General features: G+C 33.4%; 2 protein-coding genes across 2 annotated transcripts in view; one reads left to right on the top strand and one right to left on the bottom strand.

The window, feature by feature from the left end:
* Positions 1–14,871, top strand: part of LOC118265206 (ATP synthase subunit delta, mitochondrial) — a 122,446-nt gene that overhangs the window by 104,744 nt on the left and 2,831 nt on the right. The gene's annotated exons all lie outside the window — the stretch shown is intronic.
* Positions 2,047–14,791, bottom strand: LOC118265366 (breast cancer type 1 susceptibility protein homolog). The gene is made up of 9 exons (XM_035578200.2): positions 14,484–14,791; positions 14,194–14,393; positions 11,773–13,895; positions 11,501–11,661; positions 10,669–11,265; positions 10,309–10,405; positions 7,574–7,708; positions 5,514–5,640; positions 2,047–2,486 (listed from the first exon to the last, which is right to left on the bottom strand). Exons 1-9 carry the CDS (start codon positions 14,561–14,563, stop codon positions 2,320–2,322), a joined length of 3,687 nt encoding a protein of 1,228 aa, XP_035434093.2. The 5' UTR covers positions 14,564–14,791; the 3' UTR covers positions 2,047–2,319.

The following is a 14,871-nucleotide window of genomic DNA, read 5'->3' as shown; positions in this document are numbered from 1 at the left end:
CTTTGCAAGGAAATTCCATTTTCCTTCTACAATTGACTTGTATTAAATTCTCGTATTGTTCTATTATTAATAAATATATTATGTCAGCTTGTAAGCCTCAACCTTTCCGAACGTAGGTAGGTATCCAGTATTTTAACATCTGCGATTCTCTATTCTCTCCATATCTAATTGTTTATGCCGTTACAATTCGTAGTGGAATATTTTTTGTCTTAGATAATGACCTCATCTTTGATTCATATCGAGCCGACATAGGTATTGAGAGCAAAATTTCAATTATGTAAATGTATCTATTGTAAATTTCCTTTAAATATCGGCTTTTTAAAACCCTTCAGACAGAGGGGTAAGTAGGTAAGGTCGTCATACTGTACCTACCTACTTAATCGCTATGGGAACTTATCTATCTACTTACAAACACAATTGACAACACACACTTACGTACACTTTGACAACACAATTCTGTATTCTGTAATCAAACAATGTTATACCTATGTATAAATACACAAGTAGGTACTGTACCTTTGTATTTTGAAATTGAATCTGCTTGATTCGGGGCAGTGGCACAGAATACTAGCAGTGGGGCTTTATGCCATTTTCAACCAATCAAAATGTAATTTAGTTCTCAGATAGACGCCAAAGGCAACACAAGATACCTATACAGTTAGTGCATACATTGCAGCAGTTAATCCTTGAAGATTGATAGTTCGATATCTAAAACTTGATAATTTTTGAGAGAACAGAGACTCGAGTTAGTACTTTAGGAGGTAGGAAGGTACACACTATAGTTTTCAATGTTTGTATAAATTCGACAGCTTTTATTGAATTAGGTGTAAGTACTTATTGATTTTGTCGGTTGACGACTAATTGCTTTTTTCGATCAGCAGCTAAAGCTCCCAAACTAATCAGTCGGCATCGCAATTACCTAGGTACCTACAGGCTTAGTCAATAAGCGTACCTACGTGGCGTTATGTAATTGGACGGCGAGCTACAACAAACCAATTTATGAGTAACTAGGATACTATACATAGGTATATAGAGATAGCAGCAGTAATACGTCATCCTTCTATATAACAATGAGTTGCCTCTGAGATGAGACAACATGTCTAACTATACTAGTAATTTTTGAAATCATCCTATACATGTTTATAGCCATTTTGTTGGTGAAGGTGCTGCCTAGATTATTTTCAAAGACGAATCGCCAATCCACCACACTTATCCAATTAGGTACTGTGAGTCCGACTCCTGTAAGTCGGGTTGACAGGTCCCAGGGACATCAATTGTCTTGGATAAGGTACCACAATGAAATAAATTAGAAAATAGGCGAGAAACAAATCCATTTATCTTGTTATTATTTGCAGGATACTAAAGAGTTTATTGTGTTGTATGAGGTCGACGCCACGGGAGCTTCCAAGCTTTCCGGCTATTTTCAGATAGGTACTATGTAGGTATTACCATATGGGGCGTTCATGTGAAGAGGCTTAGGAACAACTAGTTATTTTTTAGGATGAATCTTTCGATTTTAAGATTGTATAAGTGAAGTAGTAGGTAGAATATAATCTTAAAATGAAAAGTATTTTCAACATGGTCGCAAATTATTGATGTAGCTTAGTTAACCCATCATTATGACGACATTGACCCTTAAAATTAACATATAAATCAATAATATAATAATTAATGTAAATTCAAACGACATAAATTAATTTTCATATAAAATATATATTTCATAAGTAAATCTACTTTCAATTGCATTGAATATGTAAAAGTCACCTGTACCTGACATCACCGTAAATTATGGAACAACACAACATTTAAAATTATTATCATCCATCATTAACATAACATAAAACATAATTAGATAATAAAAAGAAATATTGACGTAAACATTTTTAACAGAAATACTTTAAATTAGAAAACTTATTCACATTAAAATTAAAATACACAATTGTGATCAAAATATTATGAGGGAGATATTGTCTTCATAATTACAATTTAGCATTAAATTACAGCAACCAAACTATTATACCATTTTTTTTTTTTGAGGTGGGAAAATCATCCAATGACTTCTCCAATGATTTTTTTTTTTTGAGGTGGGAAAATCATCCAATGACTTCTCCCGCCTTGGGTGAGGCGGGAGGGAGTGTCAGACTCTTACTGACTAAAAACCACCCCGTTCCTTCTCCTGCTTTGAGCCGGAGCCCCGGTAACCTTTTACGTTGTCCGCAGCTCCGGATTATACCATAATTGAAGTTTATTTCCAATATCCTCTACATAGTAGTAATTCTACAATATTGCAATAATCGAACTACGTTATACATTTGTAAATTAATCATCTTGGGAAAATAAAACCTCGGGCCACTTAGCAGTGGCGGCCGGTAGAAGTGATGATGGGCACAGAAGATGTTCGTGTACAGAAATGAGAGAGTAACCTCCGAGACAATTCAACACCCACTCGTAGTTTACTGGCACTATACTCTGTTCCATCGCGAGGACTGCAACAAAAATAAAAATAATGTTTTAGACAAGGATCACTTTAAAACCCATAGATTGAATTTCCGCGTTCCGTGGGCCAAAAAGTAGGTACCAATGGATTGTCTAATAATTTGTTGGTTTGGCACCGTGATTAACCTAAATGCATGTGTCCTACACCGTGTCCTTTGACTAGTTCGAATGAATTTCTATTCCATTCCATCGGATATTGAGAGTAAGGGATCCCTTAGGGAACAAGAGTCAAAGAGTTATCCTGCTGTACAGGAGATCTTAGTAAAAATGGTATGGTGTATGGTGATCGGATATGGAATGTTATTTGATAAATAGGTAATGCAAGTACAAAATATCGCAAGTCACAAAATAAGATATCGACGAATCGATAGGAATATTTTTAACAGTTATCGAACGTAACGTTACAATATTAACGGGACTATATTACAAGAAGTTAATGAAATTAGAGACCTAGGTGTCATTATAGACAGTAAATTAACCTTTTCCTCGCATATTAACGCGGCCGCCAAAAGGGGAGCTCGGATGTTAGGATTCATTAAAAGAAATACCAAAGAGTTTCGTCTTATACGGACAAAAAACATATTGTATAATAGTCTAGTGCTGAGTCATCTGGAATTCGCTTCTGAAGTGTGGAGTCCCATATATGCTGTGCAATCACAGAGAATCCAGAGTGTCCAACGAGCGTTTACTCGACATCTGGCGTACATCTCTTCCGGAATTTCTCATAGAGTCCCATACTACCAAAGACTAAATCACTTTAAAATGAATACTCTCAATAATCGTCGCAAAATACATGACATTTTATTTTTACACAAACTCCTTAATGGGATGGCAGATTGCAATGAATTAGTTGATAATATTAAACTCACTGTCCCCACCAGAATACCACGATACCCTATATCTAAACCATTCCATGTTCCATTCTGTAGAACCAATGTTGCAAACGGTCACCCCTGGCAAAAATGCTTGTGAATAAATCTAAACTTTGCGGGAGCTCAATCTAGATATTTTTCACGATCCCTTCATTAAATTTAAGCGCAAAATAAAAATTAAGAATCAAACTGGACTGATCTCATTATTATTTAATAGCTAGTGTATGATGATTAAATTTATGATCGGCTTTTCCTATTAACTCATTGTTATCCTAGTTTTAGAAATTGATTTTAAATTGTAATTCATCACTTCAAATTTTCCTGATTTTATCTCTAGGCTTGCATAATTGCAAAATTATTTAATTTTATAAATGTTTTTATTATTTGAATAACACTGTGTTTCCGTCATTTTTCGTTTCCACTATTTTTCATTAATCTTACTGTCCTACTACTTTTATGTTTAAATTCGCATGCAGGGAATGTTGTGTGCATCTGTAAAAGATATGCATATGGGAGTTGTATTAGTCAGATGATTGGAAAATGTATTATATGCATATTGTTGATGTGCCTGTTGAATAAATAAATAAATAAATAAATAAACGTGTGGATAACGTCAAATTGTTTTGTTGTTGTTATTAACTCTAGTTCGTGTTTGGCGGCTGCGCTCTATTTTTGTTTATCGATACGGCCCAAGATTTATATTTAGGTTTGATAGAAAACATGTATAATTTTAGGTATAACGCACTTAATGTAAGTATTTGTTGTAGTGCTGATCAACCATTACTTATAAATATTGTTTATTATATTAGCTCACCAGGGAAGTGAACCCTAAATTGCAATCAATGAAACATGGAGGTGAAAACTATTAAGGTGCATACCTAACTCGCGAACGGATAAGTCATTAATGCTAAATAATGTTAAATACCAATTTTAAAAATTGTATATCATACATAAAGTTCTACTTAGTGATACCTAATTAATTAATTTACATTATTCATATAATTTATTAAATTAAACGTTAAATTAAACAATTGATTTATTAACATCTAATTACTTTCCTTTGACATTATGGATTAGAAATACCATAAATTGTTGAACCTAAATGCATTTCTTATAATGACATGATTTCAGAAACCTTTTTACAGAGAATTTCAGAAAACCCTATTACTTTGTTAGACTGAGTGTCCGGGACCATACTTGGCAGTTAGGCTTGCTATCAGTTAACCAATGAGGCAGTCCAAAAGTACAACCAATCGGAACCAAACAGCAGCTTAATAATTGTGATTCATAAACCATATGTGTATCAATTTAGTAATAATTTCTAATCTACAGCTTTTCTTAAAGATTAGAGGTATATTACACAAGGATTAGCTCACATCATATTAATTATACGATGTGTATGGGCCACGTCAGGGCGTCACGTTTATACACTTGACCTTAACTATCTGATTCCTCGCTATCGAACGTGAATCATTAGACAAACAAAACGCCGACCGATCGTATGTTCATCAGTCTATTTTTGTACAGACATACTTTGGGGGTTTCTTAAGTAAATTAAAACGTACCATTAATTAGTAGGTGTACTGTGCATACATTATTAGGTATACTGTCGAATGCTCTTACTTATATGTATAAACGAGAGCATCATTAATATAGTTGTTCCTTATAAGAATATGGAATTTCTGTATTAATAACGTAAATTCGTAATCCATCCTATTTCTGTATATTCGTTCTTCATCATATTTAAAGTAAAAACGTAGAGTTCATACTTATTTTTGTAGGTACTATAGGTTGGCCAAGCCAGTTTATGAGCGTTTAAGATACAAAGGTCGCAAAATCTATAATCCCATAACTGGTCAAGGTCAACAACGTTTACTCATTATTTTCTTAACACCAATAGACTAAAGTCCGAAGATTACCGCGTTCAAACAAATGTTTCCGTTTGCAAAGATATGGATTCCCAAGTATTGCGCACGAAGAATTATTTATGATCAGTATATGCTGTGTGCTATTTGGTTGCATAAACAAGCATGTATTTTTAAATTCTATGGTATCATTTGCTGGTTTTTGCAGGTAAGATTTAGCACCTATCACGCCGAACAGTGAATAAAACCGGGGAGTAGCTAGTTGTTAAATTAATCTTACATATGAATCGATCCTCCTGCGTGGACTCTGGCTCAGCTAATAACAGCGCGGGTTTGATAGTGTCTACGGATATTCGTACGCTCTTCATATCTGCAACTACGCGGCCACCAGAAGCCATCAGCATATTCTAAAACAAAAGGAGATGCTATATTATTAGGAAAATAATAGATGGCAGTGATTATAGCTATAAAATTGTTATTGGTGAGCATTACCTATAGTTTCTAATATTATATCAGTACTGGTTCATTTTATGATGACAATATAATGCATTTATAGCACAAAATAAAATAAAGTTCTATAGTTCTGAAATCGTGGGAAGTCACGTTTTTATATCATAGGTACATTATGTAGTAGAATAGGTAGTGACGCCGACATAAATGCTAATTATAAGTATCACTATTAGGGGGCAAGGTAGTGGGAATTGCCATTTAGACAAACGAAAATCTAGAAGCCTCCAACATCCAATACATGAGGTTGGGCAGTGGCGTTTGTAATCAGTCCACTACACTATTTGTAGTTGTTTATTACCAGAGATGATAGTTTATTACAATTTTATAAATAGGTCTACTATTAAGATACCCCACCTATACAGGTCAGGTTAAAGATCACAGCTAATGTTAGCGTGCAATATGCGTGATCACAATCACGTGAGGGAAACAGCCGATACATAAAATACAATTTACTTTCATTCTCGTATTTGTCATCATCAGAATACGCCAAGTGCTGAACAAAGGCCTCTTACTCTTTAAAGGGACTTAGTCACTAATCCCATTTAGGCAGGTTGGGGGACGCAGTAAGGTCATTGAATTTTTTTATATTGGTCCTGTCCGTATGCAGAGGTTTGTCATCGTTTTAGGATATAACCGGAGGTCTTTCCTCCTTTATTCTTCTGTCTGTCGGTATATGAAACACAATAGAAAACACATTGTGTATTTCGTAGATCTGCGTTTCGATTTACAACGGGTTAAATTACACATTAACATTAAACAGAACAGCCTTTATAAATTAAATAATGACATGATTGCACATTCTATATAATTCAACATATTCTATTGGTTACCAGTGGGACATAAAATTGTTTGTCTGTGCCATAGATATGTGTAGTATAACTTGATAAATTGTATGTGAGATCTTCATAGATTTGAATAAACCTTACACAGATAGGACTACTTTAGATTATATTTATTCGTTATAAATCCACAGAAATATAGCAAATGTATAAGAGCACTTTATTTAACTTTAGCGGTTAAAATTAAAACATCATGTAAAAAGACACGTGATATAGGTAGGTAACTTTGATTCTTTTATGTACATATTTCAATTGAGCTTCATATAAGCACTGTCATATAAGATTACAGGATGTGAACAATAGGGTATGTCATTGATGCAACTTAACTCTTTTAATCGATATTGAGGTATCGACCATTAGCCATTAGTTTCACCTGTCGTAGGTAGGTAATACGTATACCTAGTGTCTAACTATATTTGTTCTTAAAAGGATATTTACTCGTCGGGAAGTTTACACTAAAATTAATTAGCTGTGAACTCGTGACATGAGCGAACATCCTTCGCTAAAGTTTGAATAAACATACCTATAAAACATAAGATTTCTACTTAAAGTCTGACCTAAGTTGTAATGAATAAAAATAGGTACAAGTTGTGAAAACTTAAAAGAAGTACCTACTTGAAAAATTCATGACGTATTTTCACACCGTTAATTGTTATTGAAAGATGGATCCTTTCTGTGTTACTGTGTCGTATAATTATCTTCGCAAGGAGTCAGGTAACCCGTTATGTTGACGGGTAAATTGACATTGAGGAGATATCGATTTTTTGAAAAAAATACACGTGATATTTTATAAAACCCCCCGTCCCCCCTCGTGATTGTTGTCGAACCCCTCCCCTAATTGTGTTTCACGTGGTTAATGGACGTCCCCCAAGACCGCTTAACTTTTATATCAGGTATTCAATTCTGCAATTTGTATCGTTAGGCATAACTACTAAAATAACCGGACAGAACAATAAAATTGGCCACTTAGCCACCAATATAAAAAACTTACCTTCAGAGTTTCAACATCAAGCACTCCGAAAGGTGGCATGCAGTAAAATGTGATGCCATCAAACAATTTCTGCTTCGCAATTCTAGAGCGCCTCGGTCCCGGCTCACCAGTACTGTCTAGCGCCTCGTAATATTCCTGTATAAACAAAATAATTTTAATGGGGATGATGGCTAGAGTATGTTTTCTGAAATGTCACAGTAAATTTTTAATTAGTTAAATAATGGGCGTATTATTATTTACATAGTTAGATGATAAGCGGCAACCATTTGTTTTTGGCTGAGGAATCAAAGGTACCTAGTAAAATACAGTTATAAGTAAACAGTTCTTATTGAATATTCAAAAGAAAAGAGATGCTAATTAGATTCATTTGCAAGGTTACCTAGTTATTACTGTGAACGTAACAGTGTAACATTTATCATCCAATAAAATAACGGATATGTTAGCGATATGTTAATATTTGCTATGCCAAGCCATGTTGTCCAACTAATGCGCACACATAAAGAGTAGACATACATATTTATATAGTCTAAAATCTACAATTTGCTACATAAGTATTCATAAGGATCTATGCCGCTAGTTTCACGGGCCCCGCCGTACGATTGCTAATTGCGCCCACAATATGTGGTTTTTAGGTTGCAAAAATAAATACTTTGCTTTTCGACTAGAATGATTAAAATATTAAAAAAAAATCACAACATGTATTAGTTACACAATACACATAGTTAATGATATATCTAATAAAAAAATACTGCAAATAATTATTTTTAAATGTACATAATTAGCTGTTTAATGTTAAGTAGATTATAGATAAAATGTGAAAGTTGAATGACATAAATCCTAATACAATTTTAGGATTTGTTTGTATAATGCATTTTTTTAATAGTGATTTACATATTCTATTATAATATCGTCAACTTTTCCACCTAAGACTTATAAAAGAATAAAAATAAAAAACTGTCGTAATAATATTGTGAATAATTTACTTAATCGGTAAAACGTGTCAGGGATGATTTTTTTATCAATAAAGAATCGCAGGAAAAAAATCCTTTTCAAACTTGTATAGATTTTAAGGAGCTTTCGTTTACCTATGTGTATGTGCCTATATTGTTAGCCTATGATCCCTACATGAACAGGGTAATTAGAGTAATTAATATAGATACATATAATAATTATGTTCATTTAGGGTAGCTGGCTAACGCTAATACATTTATGGTGAAAGGGATTTTCTATATGAGTTGTGAACTTGTGATTTTGATTTTGTTCAAGTATTTGAAGTTTCGTTGGGAAATCCGCATCACGTTTATGTGAGCCGAGTTAAAATTAGCTCACGTTTAATAACCCGTCTGGCAACATATTTGTGGAAAGTGCATATCGAGAGTTCTGTGGACTAATTTAACGATTTCCTTTGTTACTAGTACAGCATATCATAATTCTTATTATACAATCGCAGGGTAGGCAGAAGTGGCTTAAAATACACCAAATTGAATTAGAGGGCAAGTAACTGATAATTTTGAAAATAAAAAAGTTTATAGTACTTTGGGTGACCTGGAATCAAACCCAGGGTCCCATGATTGCAGTTGTAACCTTTTTATCAGCTACTGTCAGGTATAAGTAGTGTGTCAATACGCACTTTGACCATCCTAATTAGGTACTTGATTGTATTTTTTATAGCATTCGTTAAAACTGTTTTTTATTGCGTCATGGTAAGGTCCAATGTTCTATCACATGATATGTTATTGTACCTAACTACGCAATGAAGTCACCCGTTTTTCTGTGAAATGTTTTAGTACACTCTGAGATAAGCTAGTAAAGTGGTACCATGTTTATGTATAATACCTATGTTAGATTAGATTGTTTTGTATCGCATCATAATATCAGATCCCGACTGTAAGAACGCAGGTCCCAAGCAGATCTAATTGCTCTATAGATAATCATAATAGAATATTTACTAGTTGCTTTAAATCTTTATATAACGATAATGTAGTATGTGATCAAATGTGGGGCAGGTGATTTTAACTGTTCTATGTGAACGAGGGCGTAACAAAAAGCCTGTCTCGTTGGTCGAGTGGTCGAAAGTGCAACTGTCGGGCCCTTGCCCGGTCTTTGGGTTTTTCGAATATTTCTCAGTAGTAGCACCGAGTCTGGAATTGTGCCCAGTATATGACAATAGGCTCACCCCTATTACATAGGAATTACAATAAATAACACAAATGGTTAATTGCATTACGCGCCGTAATGTGCATATCTGTCAACCCCTCCGGGGATAAAAGGCGTGACGAGCGTAACAAAACGTACATACTTGTTACCATAATTCAACATTTGCATTAACAACCTTGTCGTGCATCGCGTCAACTGAAGTTTAGTAAAGACGTGGCCTGTATCGTTATCGTATGACGCATGATCGTGCGTAAATATCGAATATATATTGCAACTAATATATCTTATATCACCACCTTCATTTGTATTACGCACGTCGGATGTCAGCACAGGTTTTGTGACCTACTCATCCTTGTCCTTATTAACACGTCGTTAAAACTACGTTTAGCCATAAAACACTGACATGTCCAATATGCTCAGTAGTATATTATTATTATAAACATAAATTAATACTAAGAATTCCTTGGCATAAACTTAAAGGTTTAAGAACAATTTTTATTACTACATAAAATCTTAATGTTAGACTTCCTTTCCATATGAGATAAGTAAGAATTAATAAATTAGTAAGTGTACTTTACCTCATTGACTATTTCTTTAGTCTGCATAATTTTATTGATCCAGTCAAATGATACGATCCATTTGGAAGCTGCCAATGCGCACATGTATTTTACAGATCTGAAATATAGGATAAATTGTGTTAAAAATATAGTTAGATAATCCGAAAAATAGTTGGAATCTACTTTTATTTGAAAACGTGATATTCAAGTTCTAGCTTTTGCAATGTTATTGCATTGCCATAAATTTCATATCTGCATGGTAATATATTTATGTATACCATACCACCATAATTTCTGTGGATTATTATACTGTTTATGAGCAATATAGGATATAGGTAGTCAGATAACCAATTTTGTATATTGAAAATGAATAAAAGTCACCTTTGGGATTTTTTCTCGTCATCAACACCAACTATCAAATGAGTAATATCATTTGTGTACTTGTCAACATAACTCCATTTTCGTTCATTACAAAGAATTTTAAGTTTCGTAATTTGACTTGCTGTTAGACAGGAACCAGCCAAACAGAACTTTTTATTAGTGTGCGACGCTAAACTCCTAGCACTTAAAGGTCGCGCAGCGGGCGTAGTAGGCGTGCTCTCAAAAGCTTTACTCATAAACTCTCTTTCCTGAGTTGTCTTAGCAATTATATCAGAAGTCTGGCACAGGGTCTGCTCAGGATCGTTGTCATCATTTTCATGATCGAAATTGAGCGATTTTCTGGCCATTGGTGTCGACTTATGTTTAATTTGATCAGCAAACTTTGTTATAGTAAGTGGTGTTTCCAATGCTTGCTTTGGGGCAGCAATTTCTATAACTGTCAAGTCTCTGCTACTCCTGTTAGATTCAGTTACAGTGTCTGTCAAGTTGATTACACTTGGAGTGGATTTTGTTATGGAAACTTTCTTGTTTTCATTTGAAGTTATTTGTGATTGGTTAGATGTACTGGCTCTCTTGAGTTTCGAGAATGACAAATTCCTAGAAATTATTAAACATTAGTTTCAGATCACATATGATCAAAAATTACTATAGTTTTTATTTGTATTTATTGCATAAGAGCGTCTAGAAATAAGTCCCATACATTATGATAGCAAAAAACATTGTTTTGAATCTAAAGTGCTAATGGACAATTCATTTATAAATCAAAATATGAATTTATACTTTATCAAATTACTATAATGATAATATATGACAATAACTGTGTAATACATACTTTTGTGGTGTTTCCTCAACTACACTTCTATCAGAGTCATCATAATCTTGAGACCTTACATTTGTTTTATTAGTCTTCATAATACAGTCCTGACTTTCTTGAGTGGAGTTTAAATTTTGACATAAAACGGGTGTGAGTAATTCTTCAACTTGTTGTGGTACCTGTAACATTTTATAGGACTGTTTAGGGTAATTCAAAACATTGAATTTTAAGACACAAAGACCAATCTCAAAGAAAGTCTATTTTTAAACATTTTTTATCAAATGACTCACCTTATCTGGTTTAGTTATTTCTTCATCATCTTTTTCTACAATAGAGAATACATTTTCACTGTGTTTTTCATTGAAATATTCTTTTAAATTTGGTGTTATTTCAGTATTTGTTTGAGTTAAAATTTTTTTACTCATCTGTGTATTTTTAATTTGTGTTAGATTCTTTTTATTCATTTCAGCCACTATGTTAAGTTGACTGTTTACTTTATCTTTCAGGATTGAACCACTGACAACCTCTTGACTCTTTCTAATGTCTTCCATATCCGCATCAATGCTGGCAAACACTTGTCCCATGATAGCATCATAGTTTATTGGCTCACTGTCAGGTTGTGGTTGGTTCTCAACATTCTTGTTTTTATCTGCTGGGGTTATTTTAATTTTCTTGTTATTGGGTAGCACATCTCCATCATTGATGTCTCTATTACGTTTCGCAAGATTTTGGGTCCTAAACTTACTACAGATTGTAGATCCCAATATTTCTGAGGGTGCATGTTCTTTTAATGGCTGAACTTGGGCCTCCTTTACTGAACCACTATGAAATATGTCTAGATCATTGAAATCATCAATGTTTTCTGATTGCTCCACTATTTTATTTACTTTTCCTGACTGTTGTTTTGGAATGCTTTTCACACTTTCTATTTCTTCATGATCAGAATCTTCACACTCCATTATCTTGGATAATTCTTTTTCTACACTTTCTGTGATTTCAAATTGTGCAGTTGCTGTATCAGCAGAAGCTGTATTCTTTTTCAGAGATGTAGTTTTGTCCATAACATTATCAACCACAGGTAATTTGTTAAATTCATTCATATTTACTGTCTGCTGTTTAGTACTAGAGCTTTCTTGTATTTTAATGAAAGGTTTCTGACCATCAGTATTATTATTTGCAATGCTTATATCTATATTCTGAGTATTTGTTGATTTTGGGACAGTATTAGTAGTTTTGGCTAAGTGGTCAGGGCCTAGAGATGTTTGTACTTCACGATCAGTATTAATTTTTACTTGAACATCCTTTTCTTTCTTTTTAATCACTATGTTTGTAATTGTATTTCCTATTTTTATAGAGATTTCAATATCATCTGAATTTTCAGACGAAATTGGTTGTATAGGATCTGCATTTATTTTCATTACAGAATTTTCAACCTTTTGTGGATTTAATGCACCTTTTTTGATAAATGGCATTTTTAATTGAGGAACCATTGTTTCTTTTTGTACTTCAGTTGTTTGTTCAATATAATTGGAAGTGGTACAACTTTCTTTATTTATATTATTACTAGCTTTGTCTTCTTCACAAATGTCATTTGGTACAATTTCCATTTCCTGAACTACATTTTTTATAGAGTCACTATTTGTTTTGTTTTCTTTTTCTGGTAAGTTTACTTCAGAGTCTATTATCTCATTCACAAGTTCATTTTGGTTGATATTTACATCCTCATTTTCTTTATTAGAAATCTCTGGGGTATTGTCATCAATGTTGTACACCTGTTGAGTTGTTATTGGTGTTTTAACAACAGGTTTTGGGTTCTGTGTCTTCTTTACCATTTCAATTGAAACATTCAGTTTGTTTCTATTTTTCTTATTTAACTTACTGAACTCCTTTCTCATTTTCTTAACATTATTCCAATTTTGTTTAGATTTTTGTGACTTTTTATCATTATCAGCACTTGAATCTCTAGAACTATGCATATTAGATGAAAGCTCCTTGGTGGCTGATTCATCTTTCAAATCTCTTTTTCTTGAGCTTCTTCGAGGATTATCTGTTGTATACTCTGTATCGTCCACAAAAAAGGGTTCTATGTCCATGGGTCCAATGATATTCTCACTTTTTTTTGTAATTATAGGCTCAGGCATAGGTTCTATTTTGTCCCAATCATCTTGAGGTGGTGGCACATGAACTACTTTTGGAGGACTCACAGTTTTCCTTGTGTCAGTATGAATTATTATATTGCTTGCTGAAACTTCCAATGGATTGCTTGGTTGTGGTAGATCTTGGGAAAAACCTTCAGAATTCTGAATTGGGGCAGAGAAATGATTTTGTGAACTTGTCAACCAGTCCTTAACATTCTTGTCAGGATCTTTTTCAGAATCCAGTTCACCAGGAGTGTCCAGGTTAAATTCATCCACTGAAAATAATATGAAGAGTAAATTTTTAATAACAATTTATATTTTCATCAGATATTTGATGATAAAATAAGATTAATTTTAGCATGGCAAGAATGTTGCAGTTCGACTGTATCAGCTTTATTCAAGTGGAAGATCTTAATGGTAACATATCTGTACCTACAAGACCTAGAACCAGTAATCAAGTTTATATTTAGAACCATTAAATCAATAATGTATGTAGTCAAAAGAATTTAAAATTTATCATAAGAATACATTCCCTAGAAATTATTGAGGTGTTTTATGGATTTTATAACTTACATTTGACATTAAAAAGTTTTTCAAATGCTTCGCCTAGCATTTGGATATGTTCTGTTAGTTTTTGAAGGGGAATGTTTAGCTTTAGCGCCTTGCGCTCTAGTTGCTTAGCACAAGCTGGGCAAGTGCGTCGTCCTCGCCAGCAGGTATGACACAACGTGTGCCCGCAAGCTGCCGTTGCAGGTGCTATGTAGTATTTACAACTGGAATGTTTAACACAACAAGGTTAGCATTGTAAATATGTGATTTTCATTTCATTTATAGTTGTGGCAATTAATGTAAAAACTTCTTACCATTCTAAACAAGTAACATGGTCGATTTGTAAGGTTGTTAATCTTGATAGTTTTACCACATCCAAGTCCTTTATATTCATTTTTTAAACGTTCTTCTTCTGATACATTAATGGTAACCAGAAGTAATTTACTAGACCCGTTTTAACGTTATTTACTAACAAAATACGTAATATTTATAACACCGTTTATTAAGGTTTTCTAAATATCAATTATCGAGCAAGGAAGGAATACACAAGGAAATAATAAAGACGCAAGGAAAAAACAACGAGAAACAAAACAAATGTTTCTTACAATTTTTCCCGCGTTTGTCAAAGTGACGTACATACATTGCCATTTGTCAGTGTCATACCATCTTAAAATAGAGTTGTTCCATGTATAATAATACTAA

Source organism: Spodoptera frugiperda, chromosome 28 (assembly GCF_023101765.2).
Source record: "Spodoptera frugiperda isolate SF20-4 chromosome 28, AGI-APGP_CSIRO_Sfru_2.0, whole genome shotgun sequence".
In the NCBI taxonomy this organism is placed as follows: domain Eukaryota; kingdom Metazoa; phylum Arthropoda; class Insecta; order Lepidoptera; family Noctuidae; genus Spodoptera; species Spodoptera frugiperda.
Note: the sequence above shows the minus strand (reverse complement) of the source record. Positions and strands in the feature narration are given on the sequence as shown.

Bases quoted from the DNA above. Each gene is read 5' to 3' on its own strand.
- LOC118265366 (XM_035578200.2), bottom strand. From the start codon at position 14,563: ATGAATATAAAGGACTTGGATGTGGTAAAACTATCAAGATTAACAACC. The intron at 11,266-11,500 runs GTATGTATTACA...AATAATTTCTAG, and splicing joins GTTGAGGAAACACCACAAAA to GAATTTGTCATTCTCGAAAC. The intron at 2,487-5,513 runs GTAAGATTAATT...TTTTTGTTGCAG, and splicing joins GCAGGAGGATCGATTCATAT to TCCTCGCGATGGAACAGAGT.